Source organism: Caretta caretta, chromosome 12, assembly GCF_965140235.1.
Source record: "Caretta caretta isolate rCarCar2 chromosome 12, rCarCar1.hap1, whole genome shotgun sequence".
NCBI classification, from domain to species: Eukaryota; Metazoa; Chordata; order Testudines; family Cheloniidae; genus Caretta; species Caretta caretta.
This window is the reverse complement of record NC_134217.1, coordinates 6,310,810-6,335,161: the sequence shown is the minus strand read 5'-3', so window position 1 is coordinate 6,335,161 and position 24,352 is coordinate 6,310,810. Positions and strand designations below refer to the sequence as shown.

General features: G+C 47.4%; 1 protein-coding gene across 7 annotated transcripts in view; it reads left to right on the top strand.

The window, feature by feature from the left end:
* Positions 1-3,298: 3,298 nt before the first annotated feature.
* Positions 3,299-24,352, top strand: part of ZDHHC1 (zDHHC palmitoyltransferase 1) — a 58,932-nt gene continuing 37,878 nt past the window's right edge. For 4 of the 7 annotated variants that reach the window (XM_048816666.2, XM_048816663.2, XM_048816667.2 and 1 more), the window contains exons 1-2: positions 3,301-3,506; positions 22,979-23,197. In XM_048816666.2, the coding sequence (XP_048672623.2) occupies positions 22,979-23,197 (219 nt within the window). In that variant the 5' untranslated portion in view covers positions 3,301-3,506. Of the gene's footprint in view, positions 3,507-22,978; positions 23,198-24,352 lie in introns of all 7 variants that reach the window. The other 3 variants (XM_048816668.2, XM_048816662.2, XM_048816664.2) reach the window with 2 other exon arrangements.

The following is a 24,352-nucleotide window of genomic DNA, read 5'->3' as shown; positions in this document are numbered from 1 at the left end:
TTGCCAGACAGTTGTTTGCTGCGGCTTTGTATTCATAGGATCAGGGTCTTCAGAGGTGGAAGAGATTAATTAGGGTAGGCCAGCTCCTTACTGAGTAACACCTTGCACAGAGGCTGGCCTGTGAGGCACACTGTGGGGGGCAGTGGAGAGAGAGATTGTTATTTTCCAGACCAAGTAAACTATTTAAACATGTGACTGATCCTGTACACATGTAAACATGTAACTTTCATCACATGCATCCACTGGCTTTAATGCAATGACTCACATGAGTAAAAGTATTCATGTTTGCAGAAGTAGGCCCCAAGTGCTGAGCATCTGCATTTCCCATTGGCTGCCATGGCAGAGGCAAGGGCTCAGCACCTCTCAAGCATTGGCCCTGTAGTTTGTTCTTTCCTTTCTGTTGCAGCTGGCCCTGGGCCTGATCCCCTGTAGCTTATGTGATCTGTTACACCTGCGCAGAGCGTAAAATGCCACTGGTTCAGCATGGAATGGTTCCACACTTGCTTTTCACAGGTATAAATTACACAAGGTGCAGGGCTGTGGTAAATCATCAGATCCTTGTCACTTCTGGTTTTCAGCTCGCTGAGGAAAAGCTCTGTGTATCTTTATTTTTCCACACATCCTGTCAGCTTTTATTCCCCTCTGAATCTGTTTCACTCTGAGGTTTGGAGCCCTGCACCTTGAAGTCTTTCCAACCAAGGCTGGAAATCAGCTTTATAGATGTGTATATGTACAGAAAGGGGCCTTGATGCTTTCTCTGCATAGATCTCTCACACATCACTGACCATCTCTCTTGAGGATGGCAGAGCCTGGTTTTCATGAGCAGAGGTGCTTCTGTAACCATCTATTCCCATATAGCCCCCAACATCTAATCACGTACAGGAGGCCTTTGGCCAAGGCTTCTCTTTGTTCTCTGAAATCCCTGCCTCATTAATAATTTGTTAGGGGTCAGACGGTTTGAAAACCTCCATCTGGTGGCTAAAAATTAAACAAAATCCCTTAGGGCTGGCCCACACACAGTTTTTATTTTGCTTTAACGTAAAAAATACAGTTGAAAACTGATAAGCCTTAAAACAGTACAGCGCTGGTCTGGATGCAGTTATACCAGTAGAGAAGTGCTTCTATTGGTATAGCTTATTTCTATAAAGAGAGAGACTTTCTATAAGCTTAGAAGAAACACATTTTTTATTTGATTATATGTGGCATGAATAAATACAGACTGACAGATCCTAGCATGCAAATGTATCGTCTTATCTGACAAGAGATTAGGTCCTGCTTTGAGCAGGGGGTTGGACTAGATGACCTCCTGAGGTCCCTTCCAACCCGGGTATTCTGTGATTCTATGCATGCAAATCATGCATCAAAGTCATGAAATGAGCTACAAACACAATACAAATAAGATATTCAAAAGTTTAACAAATGGGGGGGGGGCGGCGCAGGGGGACACGGAAGTTGCTCCTTGCCTGGGGCCATAGGCAGTGGGTATAATAGGCCTGGCGCTGACGCCGATCTGCTGCTGGACAACTGGGCCGCGGTGCCCCCCCCTTCCCCGAGACCCCCACTGCCTCCTCCACTCGTCTCTGCTGCTCGCTGCATCCCTCCTCCTTGGAACAGTGGGTGGGGATCTCACAGGTATTGGGCCAGTGGGTCGGTGGCTCAGGGAAGTAGGGGGCTCGTGGGTGTTGCGGCAGTGGGTGGGAGGCTTGGGGGGTAGCGTGGGTGAAGGTCTTGTAGGTGTTGGGGCAGTGGGTGGGGCTCTTGGTGGGCTGGGGGGCTCACGGGTGTTGGGGCAGTGGGTAGGGGGTCTCTGAGGGGGTGGGGTGGTGAGGGTCTCGCGGGTATTGGGGCAGTGGGTCGGGGACTCGCGGGTATTGGAGAAGTGGGTTGGGGTCTCTGGGGGGGGTCTTGCGGGTGTTAGGGCAGTGAGTTGGGGGCTCATGGAAGTAAGGAGAGTGGGGGGCTCACAGGTGTTGGGGTAGTGGGTCGGGGTCTCAGGGGGATGGGTAGGGGTTGGGGGTATTGGGGCAGTGTGTCGGGGGTAGGGTGAGTGGGTGTCTCACGGGTATTGGGGCAGTGGGTCAGGGGCTCGGGGGCATAGAATGGGGGTCATGGGTAGTGGGGCAGGGGCTCAGGGGGGCAGGCTGGGTGGGGGCTAGGGGTATTGGGGCAGTGGGTCGGGGACAGCAGGCTGGGTGGGGGCCGGGGGTATTGGGGCAGTGGGTCGGGGACAGCAGGCTGGGTGGGGGCCGGGGGTATTGGGGCAGTGGGTCGGGGGTGGGGGTCTCGTGGGTATTGGGGCAGTGGGTCAGGGGTTTGGAGGGTAGGGTGGGTGGGGGTCAGGAGTATTGGGGCAGTGGGTGTGGGTCTTGCTGGTGTTGGGGCAGTGGGTCAGGGACTCGGCCGGGGTAGGGTGGGTCAGGATCAGGGGTCTTGGGGCAGTGAGTCAGGGTTGGGGGGGGTTAGGATCTCATGGCTATTGGGGCAGTGGCTCAGGGCCGGGGGGGGGTAGGGTGGGTGGATGCCTCGCGGGTGTTGGGGCAGTGGGTCGGGGGGGCAGGCTGGGAAGGGATCGGGGGTATCAGAGCAGTGGATCGGGGGACAGGCTGGGTGGGGGTCGGGGGTATCGGCGCAGTGGGTTGGGGGGGCAGGCTGGGTGGGGGCCGGGGGTGTTGGGGCAGTGGGTCAGGGGTTCGGGGGGGGCAGGCTGGATGGGGGTGGGGGGTATTGGGGCAGTGGGTCGGGGGGCAGGCTGGGTGGGGGTCGGAGGTCTCAGGGCAGTGGGTCAGGGGGGCAGGCTGGGTGGGAGTTGGAGGTATCGGGGCAGTGGGTCGGGGGGGCAGGCTGCGTGGGGGTCGGGGGTCTCGGGGCAGTGGGCCGGGGGGGCAGGCTGCGTGGGGGTCGGGGGTGTTGGGGCAGTGGGGCAGGGGTACGGGGGGCAGACTGGGTGGGGGTCGGGGGTATCGGGGCAGTGGGTCGGGGGGGAAGGCTGGGTGGGGGCCTCGGGGGTGTTGGGGCAGTGGGTCAGGGGATCGGGGGGGCAGGCTGGGTGGGGGTCAGGGGTCTCGGGGCAGTGGGTCGGGGGCGCAGGCTGGATGGGGGTTGGGGGAGTATCGAGGCAGTGGGTCGGGGGGGCAGGCTGCGTGGGGGTCGGGGGTCTCGGGGCAGTAGGTCGGGGGGGGCAGGCTGGAGGGGGCCGGGGGGGTCTCGCGGGGCGGCCCCTCGTGAAGCCGGGGGCGGGTAAGCGGCGCCGCCCGCCTGTTCCAAGGCCCGGAAGCCGCTCCCGCTCCGGGAGCGCCCGGCCCGAGCCGTGCGACCGGAGCCAGCCCGTCGCCTGCGCGGTTTGGTCCTTGCGCCGCGCCGTCGCCGTCGCCATGGAGACGGGCCCAGCGGCCTGACCCAGGCCGGCGCACGGGAGGTGCCTGGAGCCAGCGGCCTGGCCCTGAGCGCGCTCCGCGGGATGAGGCAGGAGCGGGGTGCCCAGAGCCGCCTCTCGCTGCGGGGAGAAGGTGAGGAGTGGCCGCAGCCTGGGGAGCCGGGTCTCCCGAGCGGTTCCTCCGGCTGCGGAGGGCGGAGCCGTCAGGCAGGGGCGGCCCGGCCCGGCCCGGCTGGAACCTCCGCTCGCGGGGGCCCGGGAGAGGAGCCGGGGCCCCAGGGGCCTGCTGCGCGTGTCGGTCCTCGGGGTGTAGGGCCCTGCCCTGCCTGCGGCCCTTTATAAGGCGCGCGCCGTGCGCCGGGGCGGGCAGGGGGTTCATTGCAACCCCCCCTGCCGGGCTGCAGCTCTGTGTTTGTGGTGCCCGGGGGGGTGGGGGGGTTGCCAATTGTGGCTGGATGGATCCTTGGAGATTTCGTCGCATGACCTAATCTTTAGGGAGAGGTTGATCTTCAATTCCTGGAGACTCCAGGCCAACCCTGGAGGGTTGGCAACCCTAGCCTATGTCCTTCCAACACCAAGTGGGGTTTTTTCATCATCAGAGGACGGTGAATTATTAGAAATGTTGCCAAAGTAAATGTGACTGAATTTTATAACAACTTATAGTCGGGTTTAATGATTAATTATTCAAATAAAGAAAGCGGCTTTCAGTGGCTGTGCATGAAATGCTTCTCAGGTCCCGCAAAGGACACATCCTGGTGACTTGGACTGTTGTGACGTAGCTGGGACATGTCACTCCTCCAGCCTGACCCTTTATGCTTGAGCAATATGCTGACATATAAGAACATAAGAATGGCCAAATAGGGTCAGACCAAAGGTCCACGTAGCCCAGTATCCTGTCTTCTGACAGTGGCCAATGCCAGGTGTTTCAGAGGGAATGAACAGAACAGTGCAATTATCAAAGTGATCTATCTCCTGTCATCCAGTCCCAGCATCTGGCAGTTAGAGGCTTAGGGACACCTGGAGCACAAGGTTGTATCTCTGACCAGTTGCCGTTGATAGACCTATCCTCCATGAACGTATCTAATTCTTGTTTGAACCCAGTTAGTTTTGGCCTTCACAACATCCCCTGGCAAGAGTTCCACAGGTTTACCGTGCTTTGTGTGAAGAAGAACTAATGTTTTGTTTGTCACACACTGGTCCACTTCTGATTTGTAGAGGAACTGAGTTATGACTAGCTCTATATGACAAAATACTTTTTGGTCACCTCAAGGGATGCATCCTTGTGACCATTATGAATAGATGAGGATATGCCACGCCCGGAGCCAAAGCTTAATTTCTTGGCCAAAATTTTTCTGCCAAGTAGTGTATTCCCATATTCTTTGTTAGTAAACTTACAATATGCATATAAAAAACAACCAAAAAGCAATAATCAACCAATTTCTTGCAAATCTGGCTGGAATGTTTTCATAGGAATTATATGAGCAGTTAAAAATTACAAAGTCTATATGAATCCTATTTGTTAGACAAATTAAGAACAGGGAAAATGGCTACATTTATCAAAATTCATTTAATTGTGTAATAAATATAAAAATATTTCTTTTGATGTCTCTTGTTTGTTTCACATCTAAAATATGAAGAAACCACATGGGCGCAGTTGGTTCCCAAATAATCAAGTTTATTAATTATATAAAACATACAAAGCCTACCTTAATACTGCTCTAACTGGTCTCTGATGGTTTCTAAAATATAGAACACAGTGAATGTCACTGGAGGGCTCACAAACTATTTAAAGCTTCAGAGGGGTAGCTGTGTTAGTCTGGATCTGTAAAAGTGGCAAAGAGTCCTGTGACACCTTATAGACTAACAGACGTATTGGAGCATGAGCTTTTGAGGGTGAATGCGCACTTTGTCGGATGCATGTAGTATTTAAACTGTTTAAAGGATATGACCCTATTATACAATTAGTTGAACCAGTCTTTAGACTTGCTGTGAGACTCATACAGCAGCAGAGTGACTTGCCTTTTCGAGGAATTTGGAGAACATTTCATCTGTGGCTGGAATATCTTCACTTTCTTTCCTGTTTTTAATTCCAAAATTACATCATAGATTTGCCAACTGTGTTAGATCAAGTTTGTGGAAACATACAAAATGATAGCCCCTTTGCTTTAATGTTTATGCAGATAACTTTGATGTCCTCTATTGAACTAATCAATATTTGAAACAATAATGCTGCATTCAAATTACATAGGAAAGAGTGACAGATAAAAGGTTTTTCCGGAATATGGGCATTTCATTGTCTTAGTATTCCGTGAAAAGCATTTGAAAAGATGCAATTCAGTACTTGGACATAATAACCAAAGTGCATCTTGCTTTCTTTCAACTTACCCGCTATCATGCACAGAAATGTCTGATGAAAATGGTCGAGGGTCAGCTTTTTGATTTTTTCTGAAGTCAGACAACTACAAGTGTAGTAAGTGAGATGCATGGTTCACTGTTAATTAAATCATATTTACTCAATTGACACAACTCATTCCATTTGTTCACTTTGACTCTGAAATTGTAAAATAAGAAAAAAGTTGCAGTTTTTGTTATAACTGTTTAATTGAGCAGTTGTTGCTGTTATTGTTAGTGCTAATCACTGGTGACGTACTTTGAGAATGTGTATGTGCATGTGTGTGTGCATGCATGCAATTATAAGTGTTCCTAATTATTTGTATTAAGACCCTTTTTTACACAGAAGGAAAATTTATTCATGAATTCCTGCATAATTTGGTGCGGTCTGCCTTTCCAAAAGGAAACTTTTATGATCATAATAAGGATGCTACCAAGTCCTACACCAAACATCCTGAGGGAGGGAAAAACTTTGGTAAAAGTGTTTGTACAGAAGTATTGGTAAAAGGTTTTCATGATTCATAGAATTTAAGGACAGCAGGAATCATTAGGTGATCAAGTCAAACCTGTCTCACAGATCACAGAATTTCACAGATTCGCAGATTCCAAGGCCAGAAGAGGCCACTGTGATCATTTACTCTGACCCATATAACACACACAACTTCTCCCTAGAATTTCTAGAGAATATCTTTTAGAAAACATCCAATTTTGATTTATACGTCTTCAGTGATGGAGAATCCACCACAACCTCTGGTAAATTGTTCCAATGGTTAATTTCCCTTACTATCAAACATTTACATCTTATTTCCAATCTGAATTTGCCTAGCTTCAATTTCCAGCCATTAGATCATATTATACCTTTCTCTGCTAGATTGAAGAGCCCATTATTAAATATTTGTTCCCTGTGCAGGTACTTGTAGATTGTGATCAAATTACCCCTTAACCTTCTCTTTGTTAAGTTATATAGATTGAGCTCCTTGAATCTCACTATAAGGCATGTTTCAGAGTAACAGCCGTGTTAGTCTGTATTCGCAAAAAGAAAAGGAGTACTTGTGGCACCTTAGAGACTAACTGATTTATTTGAGCATAAGCTTTTGTGAGCTACAGCTCACTTCATCGGATGCATACTGTGGAAACTGCAGAAGACATTATATACACAGAGACCATGAAACAATACCTTCTCCCACCCCACTCTCCTGCTGGTAATAGCTTATCTAAAGTGACCACTCTCCTTACAATGTGTATGAAAATCAAGGTGGGCCATTTCCAGCACAAATCCAGGTTTTCTCACCCCCACCCCCATACACACACAAACTCACTCTCCTGCTGGTAATAGCTCATCCAAAGTGACCACTCTCCCTACAATGTGCATGATAATAAAGGTGGGCCATTTCCAGCACAAATCCAAGTTTAACCAGAACGTCTTGGGGGGGGGGTAGGAAAAAACAAGGGGAAATAGGCTACCTTGCATAATGACTTAGCCACTCCCAGTCTCTATTTAAGCCTAAATTAATAGTATCCAATTTGCAAATGAATTCCAATTCAGCAGTTTCTCGCTGGAGTCTGGATTTGAAGTTTTTTTGTTTTAAGATAGCGACCTTCATGTCTGTAATTGCGTGACCAGAGAGATTGAAGTGTTCTCCGACTGGTTTATGAATGTTATAATTCTTGACATCTGATTTGTGTCCATTTATTCTTTTACGTAGAGACTGTCCAATTTGACCAATGTACATGGCAGAGGGGCATTGCTGGCACATGATGGCATATATCACATTGGTGGATGTGCAGGTGAACGAGCCTCTGACAGTGTGGCTGATGTTATTAGGCCCTGTGATGGTGTCCCCTGAATAGATATGTGGGCACAGTTGGCAACGGGCTTTGTTGCAAGGATAGGTTCCTGGGTTAGTGGTTCTGTTGTGTGGTATGTGGTTGTTGGTGAGTATTTGCTTCACGTTGCGGGGCTGTCTGTAGGCAAGGACTGGCCTGTCTCCCAAGATTTGTGAGAGTGTTGGGTCATCCTTCAGGATAGGTTGTAGATCCTTAATAATGCGTTGGAGGGGTTTTAGTTGGGGGTGAAGGTGACGGCTAGTGGCGTTCTGTTATTTTCTTTGTTAGGCCTGTCCTGTAGTAGGTGACTTCTGGGAACTCTTCTGGCTCTATCAGTCTGTTTCTTCACTTCCGCAGGTGGGTATTGTAGTTGTAAGAATGCTTGACAGAGATCTTGTAGATGTTTGTCTCTGTCTGAGGGGTTGGAGCAAATGCGGTTGTATTGCAGAGCTTGGCTGTAAACGATGGATCGTGTGGCGTGGTCAGGGTGAAAGCTGGAGGCATGTAGGTAGGAATAGTGGTCAGTAGGTTTCCGGTATAGGGTGGTGTTTATGTGACCATTGTTTATTAGCACTGTAGTGTCCAGGAAGTGGATCTCTTGTGTGGACTGGACCAGGCTGAGGTTGATGGTGGGATGGAAATGTTTTCTAATCCTTTAATCATTCTCATGACTCTGAACACTCTCCAATTTATCAGCATCATTCTTGCATTGTGCACACTAGAAATGGACATGATATTCCAGCAGTACTTACAAAAGTAAAATAACCTGTCTTCTCCTTGAGATTCTTCTGTCTGTGCATTCCAGGATCGCATTTAGGCCATTGTGTCACATTGGGAACTCATGTTCAGAAGATTATCCACCATAACCCCCAAATCTTTTTCAGAGTTATTGCTTCCCAGGATAGAGTTTCCCATCTTGTAAATATGGCCTACATTCTTTGTTCATAGATTTAATATGGCTAGATGTATAAAATACATATTGTTTGCCTGCGGCCTGTTTTCAGAGCGATGCAGCTCACTCTGAAACAGTGACCTCTTCTCTTCTTTATTTACTGCTCCCCCAATTTTTGTGTCATCTGAAGACTTTATCAGTGATGATTCTATGTTTTCTTCTAGGTCATTGATAAAAATGTTAAATAGTGTAGGGCCAAGAACCAATCTCTGCTGGACCCCATTGGATACAGACTCACTTGATGACAATTCCCAGTTTACAATTCTATTTTGAGACCTACCAGTTTTTAATCTATTTAATGTATGCCATGTTAATTTTATATTGTTCTAATTTTTTAATCAAAATGTCATGTGGCACCAAGTCAGACGCTGCTTCTAGGTATAAGGAGAAGCAGACAAGGCAGCAGTGCCAAGCTGTTAGTGATGTAAGAGGCTCAATTTCCCTTTTCAATTGTGGCTCACTCAGCAAAGCTGCTAGCATGCCTGAAACTGTAGGAACAGTTGAAGTGAGATCAGGAGTTGTATGTGAAGGCAAGCTGAGGCTTATATCGTGTAAGTGGAAGTGATGCTACTGGGCTAGGGAAAGGATCTTGAGGGTATGCAGAACTTGTTTCTGTCCCTGTTATTGAGGAAGTTTACATTTTGGGATCCCAGGTGAGATGACTTTCCCTGAGAGCCGTAGATCAGACCTGGGAATTGACGTGTTCTAGGTGCTGGAGATTGTTCATGGGTCAATTAACTGCCTTTAATTTTTTTGCATCCTCCTGGACAGTGATTAGATCCATTGTTCAAAGCTTTCCCAAACAAGAAACTGACAAGAATCAGGTCAATTTCACATTGCCTACAGGGTTCTGAATGGAGGTAGTGAAGTGCACCATTTTTGTTAGCTTTTCTGAGGCCTGGTTTACACTATAAAGTTAGGTCGATAGAAGGCTGCTTACATCAACCTACTTGTGCATGTGTCTACACTAAAATTTGGCTCCCACCAACATAAGTGCCTGTTACACTGATTTAATAACATCACCGCCCTGAGCAGCATAGAGCCAAGTTCGGAGTTCCTAGGTAGACGCAGTGTGAGTGTAGACCCTGCCTTACTTAGTCAACTGTTACTGTCCTCTTCCACAATACTCCATACTGACCACTCTGGTCCACATTGTGAGCTCCACAGCCCAGGAGTCACAGAGACCGGCAGTCCAACCTCCCCATTAAATCCCAGTGAATTTTTGAAATTCCTTTTCCTGGATGCCCAGCTTCAGGAGCACACCTAGCAGCTCTCCATTGTTGAGTCCAACTTCTCAGCTGAGCATGCTGGCTACACAATCCAGACTCGCTCCTGTCTGGAGTAGACCAGAGGTATTGGCTCTCCATGGCCTGGAGGGAAAAGAGGCTGTGCAGACACAGCTCCAAATCAGCTGCAGAAACGTGGACATTTATGCGGAAATTGCTCAGGGGATGCAGGACAAGGGCTACAACAGGGACCAGCAGCAGTGCAGCGTGAAAGCCAAGGAGCTGCAGCAGGCATATCAGAAGGCCATGGAGGCAAACAATCGATCCAGTGCCAAGCCACGGACCTGCCACTTTTAGAAAGAGCTACGTGCCATACTCAGCAGAGACACCACCCCACCCACAAGAGCACTCTGGATACCTCTGAGAAGCCTGAGTCACAGGCCCCTGCTGTGAACAGTGAGGAGGAGGAGGAGGGACAGCTGACTGGGGGATCCAACTGGCCAGCGAGCCTAGGCCTGTTTTTGACACTGCGACAGTCCAGCCAGTCCCACTAGTTAAGCACTGGCAAGCCCAATGCAGGGGAAAGAACTTCAGGTAAGTGTGTAGTTTAATTTAAAATTACAGGGATGGCACTCCCAAAGTAGTAGGACACATCTTTTGACTTATCATTAATTTACTCTTGCTAGAAGAGGTAGTGGTACATCCAAGAGAGGTAGAATTGATGTCTGCTTTTCATTCCCCTCTAGAATTATGAGAGGGGTGGGGCAGGCAGAGCAGTTTTTGTGCAGGGTTGTCCCGGGAATCCTCCAGAGAGATCTCTGTGAAACTTCAGTGGAGGTACTCTGCAATCCTCTGCCAAAGGTTTCTAGGGAGGGCTGCCTTATTTCTTCTTCCACAGTAGGACACTTTCCCACACTATTCAGCCATAACGTCAGCAGGCACCATTGCCGTACAGAGTCTAGCAGTGTATGGTCTGGCCTGGATGGCCTCAGTGCTCTTTCTGCTTCTGTTACCCTCAGAAAGGAGAGATGAGCTGAAATCACCACTGCCTGCGCAGTACGGTGCCAGTACTCAGTGGCACTGCCCAATACTACTAGAATTGTGCAAATAAGCAATTCCCTCCTCATTTCCCCAACCCCTGGGGGGGCCATGCTCACCGTGACTGGTGCTGTGACTGGTGCCGTGCACAAGCAATCTCAGGCAGAAGTGAGAATATAGTGCTTAAAACTTTAGGGGAATGAGTTCAGCATCTTAAGTTTCATTTTCCATAGTGAATACACTGAAAATGCTACCCACTGTGTGTTTTATCTGCAGCTGCTGCCATTGTGGCCTTCAGGGTCTCTCCCTCCACACCCACAGAACACCTGAGCCAGATAAGGAAGAGAAAGAAAAGGACTCAGGATGACATGTTCCAGAAGATCCTGCAAGCCAGTTCTGCATCAGACAGCGAGCACAGGGCCAGGAGGATGAACATTGTGGACAGCCTGGAGACGGATAGAGTGAAGAGGAGAAAGGTGCAAGAAAATGAAAGGGAGATGCACCAGGATATAATGGGGATTCTGAGGTAGCAAACACAGATGCTGCAGTCTCACCAGTCCCATGCTTGCCTCACTCTGCAGCCCATTGAGAACTCAATATCCAGACCTCCCTATGTGTCTCCTTAACATTCCATGTGGTCTCAGGAGTTGCTGCATTATCCCTACCGCTCCTTCCCGGGAGACATTAAAGACAATCACAGTGTCACAAACACAGACCTGTGAAAGCCACAGGTGGTTTATGTGTAGCTGAAAGGGGCATGAATGTTTTTTCCCCTTCATAAGTTCTGTTAATTTATTATGTTTTATTAATTTTTTAAAATGTATTTGTTTTTAAATGATGGGAGGTTTTTTGGGGTTTTGTTGTTGTTGTTTTTTGCACAGGTTTGGTTACAGAATAATAAAATTCTGTTATTTGGAACACAGTTTCTTTATTCGTTCACAACATATGCTAGCTGGTGCTCAGCGGTTCTGAACGCAGCCGATTACCTGTTAATGCACAGTGTCACACAACTCATAAGGTCATTCACAAACAAAATTAATAGGTGCATTGACAATGTTATATCCCCATATGTACAGCAATCACCACACAATTCATACCAGGCTGCAAAAGACCAGGGCCAGATAGAGCACACTACAGCAACACACACGGCTCTGGGTCACTATTACAATGGTCTTTCAAAGCCTCCCTGAACCGTATAGCTCCACATGGAGCTCTTCCAATAGCCCTTGTATCTGGCTGTTCAAATTCAGCAGAGAGCAACTCTACCTCCACCTCAGTGGAAACTTTTCCGGCCTAGCTTCACAGATGTTATGCAGGACACAGCAGGCAGCTATAACCATTGGGATATTTTTCTCAGGTGAGGTCAATTTTGTGAGTGAATAATGCCAGCATCCCTTCAAACAACCAAAGGCATATTCGACTGTCATTCTTCACCTGCTGAGCCAGTAGCTGAAGTGTTCGTTGGTACTGTTGAGGTGGGTGGTGAATGGCTTCATGAGCTGGGGAAGCAAGGGGTAAGGCTGGGTTGCCGAGGATCACTACTGGCATTTCAACATTGCCAATGGTAATCTGCCGGTCAGGAAAGAGAGACCCTGCTTGGAGCTTTCTGATCCGTCATGTGCGCTTAAACATGTGAGTGTCATGCACCTTCCCTGACAGCCCACACTGATATCAGTGAAGTGATCCACCAGTGCTTGTGTAACGATATAAAAGTCGCCCTTTCTGTTGATGTACTCTGTGGCAAGGTGGTCTGGTGCCAAAATAGGGATATGCGTGTCATCTATCTCCACCGTGCTTCGGGAACCTCATTGCACTAAATCCATCTACTGTGTCATGCACACTGCTGAGAGGCATAGTCCTGCACAGTAGGAGGCAATTAATGGCCCTTCACACTTGCATCACAACAGCCCCGTAGTGGATTTCCTGACTCCAAATTGATTCCCGACTGACTGGTAGCAACCTGGCATCATAAGTTTCCACTGTGCGATCTCCACTTACTTCTCTGCTGTCAGTGCTGCTCTCATTTTGGTGTCCCTGCACTGGAGGGCTGGGGCAAGCTTGGCACACAGATCCAGGAATGTGGCTGTGTACATCCAAAAGTTCTCCAGCCACTGCTTGTCACCCCAAACCTGCATGACAGCGATCCCAGCAAGTTGTAATGCTTGTTTCTCAGGCCCAGAACCGGGTGGTCCACCATCTGCAGCTGCTGCATGAATGCCAGCAACAAACTTAAATTGGTTCCGGCTATGTCCCACAGCAATCTGTCCTCCAAGGAATCATCATGTTCCCTGTGTCTCTTCTTGCAGCTCTGCAAGTACTATAGGATTGTGCACGCTTTGCTTGCAACACTCAGGACACTAGTGCAGAGCTGTGCAGGCTCCATCCTTCTCTCAGAGATTGCAGACAGCAAGGAGAGCTGTTCAGGTTTGTGGGATTTTGAAAGAAAACTGCAAAAATTATGGGGTACAGATGAAATTATGGGATGGAGATAGTTGTGACGGGGAAGTTGACCCAGTCACCGCTGCGCGATTGAATTAGCCCCATCATACATTGCCAAAACTTCCCAAAAGAGAATGTGCTGGACATGGGTGAGTTGCACAATGGGATACCTACCCATGGTGCACTGCACTCTGCATCAATACAAGCACTCCTGGTGAATACGTGCCCCGCCGACATGAGCCAAGTATGCACGCACACAAGTGATATACTAACTGCGGTGGCTGTATGCTGACGTAACTTGAGTTGATGTAAGTTTGTAGTGTAGACATGGCCTTTGTAGCAACAGTAAAATTATGAGCAGAAGCATAGGCACAGGAGCTGCATGGTTCACATTTGGTAGGGTTCTTTTTCCACAATCATAAGGGCTAGAAATTATTTTTTAATTGAAGTTTGAGTTCTGCAGAAATTGATCTATGTCTCCTTAATCACCAGGTAAAGCTTACTACCCGTTCCACCTGTGTACACACTTTTAGCCCTGGTCTACACTACGAGTTTAGGTCGGATTTAGCAGCGTTAGATCGGTTTAGCCCTGCACCCGTCCACACTACGAAGCCATTTTTTCCAACTTTAAGGGCTCTTAAAACTGGATTTCTGTACTCCTCCCCAACGAGTGGATTAGTGCTGAAGTCGACCTTGCTGGGTTGAATTTGGGGTAGTGTGGACTCAATTAGATGGTATTGGCCTCCGGGAGCTATCCCAGAGTGCTCCTTTGTGACTGCTCTGGACAGCACTCTCAACTCAGATGCACTGGCCAGGTAGACAGTAAAAGCCCCATGAACTTTTGAATTTCATTTCCTGTTTGACCAGCATGGTGAGCTGATCAGCACAGGTGACCATGCAGAGCTCTTCAGCACAGGTGACCATGCAGTCCCAGAATCGCAAAAGAGCTCCAGCATGAACCGAACGGGAGGTATTGGATCTGATCGCTGTATGGGGAGACGAATCCATGCTATCAGAACTTCGTTCCAAAAGACGAAATGCCAAAATATTTGAAAAAATCTCTAAGGGCATGAAGGACAGAGGCTATAACAGGGACCCGCATCAGTGCCGTGTGAAACTTAAGGAGCTCGGGCAAGCCTACCAAAAAACCAGAGAGGCAAACGACCGCTTTGGGTCAGAGCCCCAGACATGCTGCTGCTGCTATGATGAGCTGCATGCCATTCTAGGGGGTGCCCCTACAACTACCCCACCCCGGTGCGTGGACTCCCTCAATGGACTCTCATGCAACAGGGATGCGGATTTTGGGGATGAGGAAGATGATGAGGAGGAGGAGGTTGAAGCACAGCAAGCAAATGTAGAAACCGTTTTCCCCGACAGCCAGGAACTGTTTCTCACCCTGGATCTAGTACCCTCCCAACCCACCGAAGGCGGGCTCCCTGACCTAGAAGGCAGAGAAGGGACCGCTGGTGAGTGTAGCTTTGTAAATATAATGCACTGTTTAAAAGCAAGCGTGTTTAATGATTAATTTGCCCTGAAGAGTTGGGATGCATTCACGGCCAGTACAGCTACCGGAAAAGTCTGTTAACGTATATGGGGATGGAGCGGAAATCCTCCAGGGATATCTCAGTGAAGCTCTCCTGGATGTACTCCCAAAGCCTTTGCAAAAAGTTTTTGGGGAGGGCAGCCTTATTCCGTCCTCCATGGTAGGACACTTTACCACGGCAGGCCAGCAGCACATAGTCTGGAATCATTGCATAACAAAACATGGCAGCGTATGGTCCTGGTATTTGCTGGGATTCAAGCAACATCTGTTCTTTAGCTCTCTGTGTTATCCTCAGGAGAGTGATATCATTCATGGTCACCTGGTTGAAATAGGGGAATTTTATTAAGGGGACATTCAGAGGTGGCCATTCCTGCTGAGCTGTTTGCCTGTGGCTGAACAGAAATCATCCCCGCTGTTACCCACACGGTGAGGGAGAGGGGTGAAGCGATCATCCCAGAAAATTGGGTGTTTGTGTGTGGGGAGGGGGGGTTAGTTGGGTTTGTGCGTTGAGGGAGACAATGTCAGAGTCCAGGAAAGCACAAAATGAATGCGAGGACAGGAGGGATGAGCGAGAGGACAGGAGGGACGAGCGAGAGGAGAGGTGGTGTCAGTGTGATGAGAGGAGGCAGGATGCAATACTGAGGCTACTGGAGGATCAAACTGATATGCTCCGGCGTATGGTTGAGGTGCAGGAAAGGCAGCTGGAGCAAAGACCACCACAGCAGCCCCTGTGTAACCAACTGCCCTCCTCCCCAAGTTCCATAGCCTCCTCACCCAGACACCTAAGAACGCGGTGTGGGGGCCTCTGGCCACCCAACCACTCCACCCCGGAGGACTGCCCAAGCAACAGAAAGCTGGCATTCAATAAGTTTTGAAGTGCAGTGTGGCCTTGTCCTTTCACCCTCCCCTCCTCCTCCACCCCACCCAGTGCTTCCCTCCTCCCCCTCCCCCCGGGCTACCTTGGTAGTTATCCCCCCATTTGTGTGACGAATTAATAAAGAATGCATGAATTTGAAACAACAGTGACTTTATTGCCTCTGCAAGCGGTGATCAAAGGGGGGAGGGGAGGGTGGTTGGCTTACAGGGAAGTAGAGTGAACCAAGGGGGTGGGTTTTCATCAAGAAACAAACAGAACTTTCACACCGTAACCTGGCCAGTCCATGAAACTGGTTTTCAAAGCTTCTCTGATGATCAGCGCACCCTGCTGTGCTCTTCTAACCGCCCTGGTGTCTGGCTGTGCGTAATCAGCAGCCAGGCGATTTGCCTCAACGTCCCAATCCACCCTAAACGTCTCCCCCTTACTCTCACAGAGATTGTGGAGCACACAGCAAGCAGTAATAACAATGGCAATATTGGTTTTGCTGAGGTCTAACCGAGTCAGTAAACTGCGCCAGCGTGCTTTTAAACATCCAAATGCACATTCTACCACCATTCTGTACTTGCTCAGCCTAGAGTTGAACAGCTCCTGCCTACTGTCCAGGGTGCCTGTGTATGGCTTCATGAGCCATGGCATTAAGGAGTAGGCTGGGTCCCCAAGGATAACTATAGTCATTTCAACATCCCCAACAGTTATTTTTTGGTCTGGAAAGTAAGTCTCTTGCTGCAGCCGTTCCCATAGACCAGAGTTCCTAAAGATGCAAGCGTCATGTACCTTTCCCGGCCATTCCACGTTGATGTTGGTGAAACTTCCCTTGTGATCCATCAGTGCTTGCAGCGCAATTGAAAAGTACCCCTTTCGGTTTATGTACTGGCTGCCTTGGTGGTCCGGTCCGAAGATAGGGATATGCGTTCCGTCTGTCGCCCCACCACAGTTAGGGAATCCCATTGCTGCAAAGCCATCCACTATGACCTGCACATTTCCCAGAGTCTCTACCCTTGATAGCAAGTTGGCTACTTGCATCACAGCAGCCCCCACCGTAGATTTGCCCACTCCAAATTGATTCCGAACTGACCCGTAGCTGTCTGGCATTGCAAGCTTCCAGAGGGTTATCACCACTCGCTTGTGAACTGTGAGGGCTGCTCTCATCTTGGTATTCTGGCGCTTTAGGGCAGGGGAAAGCAAGTCACAAATTTCCATGAAAGCGCCCTTACACATACGAAAGTTTCGCAGCCATTGGGAATCATCCCAGACCTGCAACACTATGCGGTCCCAGCAGTCTGTGCTTGTTTCCCGGGCCCAGAATTGGCGTTCCATGGCATGACCCTGCCCCATTGCCACCAGGATGACCAAATTGCCGGGGCCCGTACTTTAAGAGAAGTCTGTGTCCATGTCCTCATCACTCTCCTCACTGCGCTGCCGTCGCCTCCTTGCCTGCTTCTGCAGGTTCTGGTTCTGCATATACTGCATGATAATGCGCATGGTGTTTAGAGCGGTAACAACTGCTGCGGTGATCTGAGCAGGCTCCATGCTTGCCGTGGTACGGTGTGAGCAGGAGAGCAGAGTGGCAGCAGAAGCAGCGGGTGGATGATGATGCTGACAGCAATATGGCGCCCACATGGAAAAAGGCGTGAAACGATTGTCGCCCTTTGCTTTCACGATTGGAGGGAGGGAGGGGTAGTCTGGCAGCAGACGGTGCTGCTGGCTGGGAGAGCTATCCCTCTGCCAATATTCCAGGCAGGACAGAATCTCCATTAGACAAAACTTAAAGAAGAGAATGATCTGCTTCACTCCCATTTATGAGCAGGTGCTCCTGACAGACTTTACCGAGGTCTGCCAGGAGCACCCATGTCCGGCCAGGCGCCCCCAACAGACTTCACCGAGATCTGCCAGGAGCACCCATGTCTGCCCAGGTGCCCCGACCAACCTGACCAAGGCCGGCCAGAGCACCCAAGAGATGACGAGGACGGCTACCAGTCGTACTGCACTGTTTGCTGCCACAAGGCAATGAGCTGCTGCTCTGTAGCAACGCAGTCCCACATCTGCCAGCACCCAGGAGACGTACGGTGATGGTGAAAGCGCAAAACGATTGTCTGCTGTTGCTTTCACAGAGAGAGGGAGGGAGGGAATGGAGGCCTGACGACATGTACCCAGAACCACCTGCGACAATGTTTTTTGCCCCATCAGGCATTGGGATCTCAACCCAGAATTCCAATGGGCTGCGGGAACTGTGGGAGAGCTACCCACAGTGCAACACTCCGGAAGTCGACGCTAGCCTCGGTACTGTGGACGCACTCCGCCGACTTAATGGTCTTAATGGTTTTAACTGGGGACACACACAATCGACTGTATAAAATTGCTTTCTAAAAATTCGACTTCTATAAATTCGACCTAATTTCGTAGTGTAGACATACCCTTACACACACCCTGTTCTGCTAGTATTAGATGTTAGAACAGTTCTCAAAATATTTCTAGTGCACCATGTACTCATCAGGAATAAAGCTCGGATTGGGATTGCACAGCTAAGAGACATTCCCACAGTCTGTGCTCTGTAACGTTCATTGACCTCTTGTAGCTCATTCCACCCTCACAGTTTAATTGGGATGCTAGGCAGAAATATCACTGAAAATCCTAAACCAAGTAAGTTCAGTGAGTAAATAAATAAGTTAAACTTGCAGCTCATTTGATTTGCTACTTTTTAGCTCCTGCCCTTCTGGACCAAACTGGGTGCCAGTGTCAACCACTGAGCGCCTTTGGGGATGTATTAATGTCCTATGAACATTGGGCTGGACTGGTGGTGCCCTGTCTTGTGCTTATCTCTGGGAACTCAAAAACAGCATGTGGGCACTGCATGTTGCTGTTAAATCCTATTTTTAAAGGAAAACTGCAGGGTTTACTTCTATAAGCACAGGTGGTTAAATAAGACTCTGTCGTATCTCAGGGCGGGTCTGCACTTAAAAGTCTTCACCGCTGCAGCTGTGCCACTGTAGTGCTTCAGGAGAGCTTCTCTCATCCGTGTAGTTCAGCGGTTCTCAAACTTTGTTGCATCGTGACCTTCTGACAACAAAAATTACTACACGACCCTAGGAGGGGGGACCGAAGACTGAGCCCGCCCAAGCCCCACCGCCTGGGTGGGGGGGCCAAAGCTGAAGCCCCCCCGGGTGGAGGGCATGTAACCTTAGCCCTGGGCGGTGGGGCTTGGGCTTCAGATTTGCTGGGGCCCAGGGCCAACACCAGCCTTGGCGACCCCATTAAAATGTGGTCCCAACCCACTTTGGGGTCTCGACCCACAGTTCGAGAACCCCTGGCATAGTTAATCCACCTCCGCAAGAGGCAGTAGCTATGTTGACAGGAGAAGCCATCCTGTTGACATAGTGCTGTCTACACCGGAGGATCGCTCAGAGGTGTGGATTTTTCACACTCCTGGGTGGTGTAGCTATACCAATGTAAGTTTGTAGTGTATACCCGGCCTTAGAAACAGTTTTTAGCAATTCCCGTCTTGTCCCTGTTTTGGTATTTCCTGAACTCTGGATAGTGCTGATGTCTCTCTCACTAAGAGCTGTTATTTTACTGAAGCTTTCCAGCAAGATGATTTTGTCCATTGCAGGAAATGCAACTCACATTTCCCTCACTAGTGCATTCAGGTGGCTTTCAGAACTATTGTAAGTTCTGTTGATTTTTAAAAAATTGCCTAATCAATGTTAATATTAATTTTCTTTTTTTCTAACCAATTAACGTTACCTTACAACAAGTTTTGAAAGACTTCTTCCTTTCTTAAGTGGGTAGAGGAGGAAGAATGATAAGCAACTGAATCAACTGATTGTATACCTTACAGTATTATAAAATATATAGAATGATGTCTTTTCTGAAAGCTGACACACTGATTAATATTGTGAAGTGTATGTATTAACATTATGTAAGTAATTATGGATACTCATTGATTTTAGATACTGTACAGTTTGCCCAGACAGGAGGGAATGTCACAGCTATCTGGTGGTCTCCTATGTAAATTAAGCATTGTGGGATTAGAAACAATGGAAGCCAAGTTTCAGAGTAGCAGCCGTGTTAGTCTGTATTCGCAAAAAGAAAAGGAGTACTTGTGGCACCTTAGAGACTAACCAATTTATTTGAGCATAAGCTTTCGTGAGTTACAGCTCACTTCATCAGATGCATAAAGTGGAAAATGCAGTGAGGATGTTTTATACACACAGACCATGAAAAAAAGGGTGTTTATCACTTCAAAAGGTTTTCTCTCCTCCCACCCAACTCTCCTGCTGGTAATAGCTTATCTAAAGTGATCACTCTCCTTACAATATGCATGATAAGCAAGGTGGGCCATTTCCAGCACAAATCTAGGGTTTAACAAGAACGTCTGAGGAGCGGGAGGGTGGGGGGGTAGGAAAAAAAACCAAGGGGAAATAGGTTACCTTGCATAATGACTTAGCCACTCCCAGTCTCTATTCAAGCCTAAGTTAATTGTATCCAATTTGCAAATGAATTCCAATTCAGCAGTCTCTCGCTGGAGTCTGGTTTTGAAGTTTTTCTGTTGTAATATCGCAACTTTCATGTCTATAATCGTGTGACCAGAGAGACTGAAGTGTTCTCCGACTAGTTTATGAATGTTATAATTCTTGACATCTGGTTTGTGTCCATTTATTCTTTTACGTAGAGACTGTCCAGTTTGACCAATGTACATGGCAGAGGGGCATTGCTTGCACATGATGGTATATATCACATTGGTAGATATGCAGGTGAATGAGCCTCTGATAGTGTGGCTGATGTTATTAGGCCCTGTGATGGTGTCCCCTGAATAGATATGTGGGCACAGCTGGCAACGGGCTTTGTTGCAAGGATAGATTCCTGGGTTAGTGGTTCTGTTGTGTGGTATGTAGTTGCTGGTGAGTATTTGCTTCAGGTTGGGGGGCTGTCTGTAGGCAAGGACTGGCCTGTCTCCCAAGATTTGTGAGAGTGATGGGTCGTCCTTCAGGATAGGTTGTAGATCCTTGATAACGCATTGGAGAGGTTTTAGTTGGGGGCTGAAGGTGACGGCTAGTAGTTCTGTTCCTCAGACGTTCTTGTTAAACCCTGGATTTGTGCTGGAAATGGCCCACCTTGATTATCATACACATTGTAAGGAGAGTGATCACTTTAGATAAGCTATTACCAGCAGGAGAGTGGGGTGGGAGGAGAGAAAACCTTTTGAAGTGATAAACACCCATTTTTTCATGGTCTGTGTGTATAAAACATCCTCACTGCATTTTCCACTTTATGCATCCGATGAAGTGAGCTGTAGCTCACGAAAGCGTATGCTCAAATAAATTGGTTAGTGTCTAATGGAAGTAAAATGTATCTAGAAATCATTGGGAAAATTTGGGACTGGGAGTGTGTTGGAGTCAAGGTGTGCTCGCCAAGCTGGGAATCAGGAAAAAGGCATTTGAAAAATATGCAGGTCTTTAAAGGGGTTAGGGGGCATTCCAGTCTCCGTGACCCCTGTGCAGTGGAGTTCACAGTTGTGATCAGAACGGTCAGTCGGGCATTGTGGGACACCTGCTGGAGGACTGTTAGGGTCAACATGGGTAATGCAGTGTTTACACTCACACTGCATCAGCATCAGTACATCAACCATGGCTCAGTGCCTCTTGGGGAGGTGGTGTTACTGTGTGCTGTAACAGGGCATTTGCATCGGTGGGAGACAGATTTTAGTGAAGACACAGGCACAGCTAGGTCAGTGCAAGGCAGCTTACGTCGACCTAACTTTGTATTGTAGACCAGGCCTAACTTTCCTGTGATAGCTTTGGAAACCGATAACAGGCTGTTTGATTGAAGACGAAGGCAGATTTCACTTCGTTGCAGGAGGTATTATTATTCGGTGTCAACTATACCATGGAATTGTGGCAATCACCATGGTTTGGGGCAAAGGAAGCAGTAATGACTAAGAGAAAAAAATTAAATCTTTGAACAAGTTTGATTATTTGGTTTGAGTGAATGGTGAGGGAGGAAAACGGATTCTTGTTTTCTCTGAACTGGTTGGCCTGTCTTCCATACAAGCTAGGAATCTGATTAGCGTTTGATACATATTCAGCTCATTCACAAGTAGGGCAGGGAAATAAATCAGAATGAAGGGAGAGGTGTTTGGTAACATAATTATTTTATATTCAGAAGTGTGATGTTTTAAAACTTATTAAAATAATATTAGTAAAAACTAATAACGAAAAATTATAAAGTCTAACAAAGCAATCTTTGATTGGTGGGAAGAAGTTCTCATCCTCACAGAACTCTCTAGGTTTGAGAGCTCCAGCTACAAAGAGAATGGACCCAAGATCAGGGCTCCATTACAATAACATTTTCCAATACACTGATAACGTTTGCAGATTACACAAAAATTGGGGGAGTGGAAAATAATGAAGAGGACAGGTCACTGATTCAAAGCAATGTGAATTGCTTGGTAAGCTGGGTGCAAGCGAACAATGTGCATTTTAATACAGCTAAATGTAAATTTATACATCTGGAGACATACAATGTTGGCTATATTTACAGAGTGGGGGACTTGATCCTGGGAAGCAGTGACTCTGAAAGAGATTTGGAGATGGTGGTGGATAATGAGCTACCAGTGCTGTGACCAAAAGATTTAATGCAATTTTTGGATACATAAAGGGGAATCTTGAGTAGGAGTAGAGAGATTATTTTACCTTTGGGTTTGGTAATGGTGTGACCACTGCTGGAATACTGTGTCCAGTTCTGGTGTCCACAATTCAAGAAGGGTGGTGGTAACTTGTAGAGGGTTCAGAGAAGAGCCATGAGAATGATTAAAGGATTAGAAAACATGCCTTATTATAGTGATAGACCCAAGGAGCTCAATCTATTTAGCTCAACAAAGAGAAGGGTAAGGGATAACTTGATTACAATCTATTGGTATCTACATGGGGAACAAATATTTATAATATGCTCTTCAGTCTAGTAGAGAAAGGTATAACACGATCCAATGGCTAGAAGCTGTAGTTAAACAAATTCAGACTGGAAATAAGGTGTAAATTGTAGTTAACCATTGGAACAATCCACTGAGGATTGTGGTTGATTCTCCATTACTGACAATTCTTAAATCAAGATTAGTTATTTTTCTAAAGGGTCTGCTCTACAAATGTTTTGGGGAGAAGTTCAATGGCCTGTGTTATTCAGGAGTTCAGACTAGATAATCACAATAGTTCCCTTCTGGCCTTGGAATCTCTGGACATACCTTCTGAGAATGCCAAGTGTAATGGAAAGGGATTTTCCTTAGGATTACCTTTTTGTTGTTTTTTCCTGCTCTCTGTAGATGAACATCTGCAACAAACCTCCTAATAAGACAGCTCCAGAAAAGGTGGGTGAAACAACGGCTGAGGTCCAATCTCAGCACGCCCGAAAGAATGGCTGGAGCTGGCCTCTACATCCCTTCCAGGTTATTGCCTGGCTGTTATATCTCTTCTTTGCTCTGATTGGTTTCGGAATCCTTGTGCCTCTCTTGCCTCACCACTGGGTGCCTGCTGGATACATTGTATCCTTTCAACTGACAATGTTATATCACAAACACACCTTCAACTATAATGGAGCAGTGGTGGTATTTTTAAGTTTATCTAGGTACTGTAGATAGCCCTGGAGATTGAAATCATCTGTATGTCATCTCCTGCCTTGAGATGATAACTACCAGCTTGCTCTCCTCTAGTCTATATAAAACTCTTCTTTTGAGATTCTTTCTCTTCCACTACTTTAATTACGTTATTACCATTCTGCTCTATCCTTCCTATCTCTATACTTTTTACATTGAAGCTAGTAGTCCTTACCTCCAAGGCTCTTCCCATCTCCGCCATTGCCTATATCTCTCTCATTTCGTCTTGCACTCCCTATATTCCTGTGCTTCCTTTTGTCTCTTCTCCTAATCTTGTCTTCTTGACTTCACTCATGCTGCCTCCTGTGCGTGGAATAGCTTCTGTTTCCTTCTGCAAATCCCTCTTTAAAATTCATTTATTTCATGAAGACTTCCTGTGCTGATCTTTCTTCCAGGGATATCTGCACATTTCTCTTGTTATGAGCTGCTATCCCATGTTTGTATTGATATTTGTTTGCATTGGATTGCAAGCACATCAGAGACAGACCTCACCTCTTTTGTATTTTGAATAGTGCCACATAAATTTGTGGGATTCTACAAAATCAGAGAGTCTCAAACTCTGGCATGAGGAACATTTATTGGTGAGCTGCAGAAAGATGGCTAGTTATATAGGGTTGGCTTTTCTTGTTTCCAATTGTTAAATCATGTTAAAAAATAGCTACAAATGCATTAGTTTCCTCATATTATTTTTCCATACAGGTAATTGCTATAGTTGCCCAAAGGATGTTATATGATTATTAATGGGAGGGGAGTTAGTATATTCAAATGTGAATGTTGGGGGAACAGAAAGACAAGGTGGATGAGGTAATATCTTTTATTTGATCACCATCTGTTGGTGAGAGAGACAAGCTTTTGAGCCATACAGGGCTCTTGTTCAGCTGTTCAAGAGCTCTGTGTGGTTCGAAAGCTTGTCTCTCAAGCCAAGAGAAGTTGGTCCAATAAAAGACATTACCTCACCCTTGTCTCTCTAATATCCTGGGACTGACACAACTACATCTACACTTCATATGGTGTTGGAGGAACGGTCTGTTAGGAGACAATCTC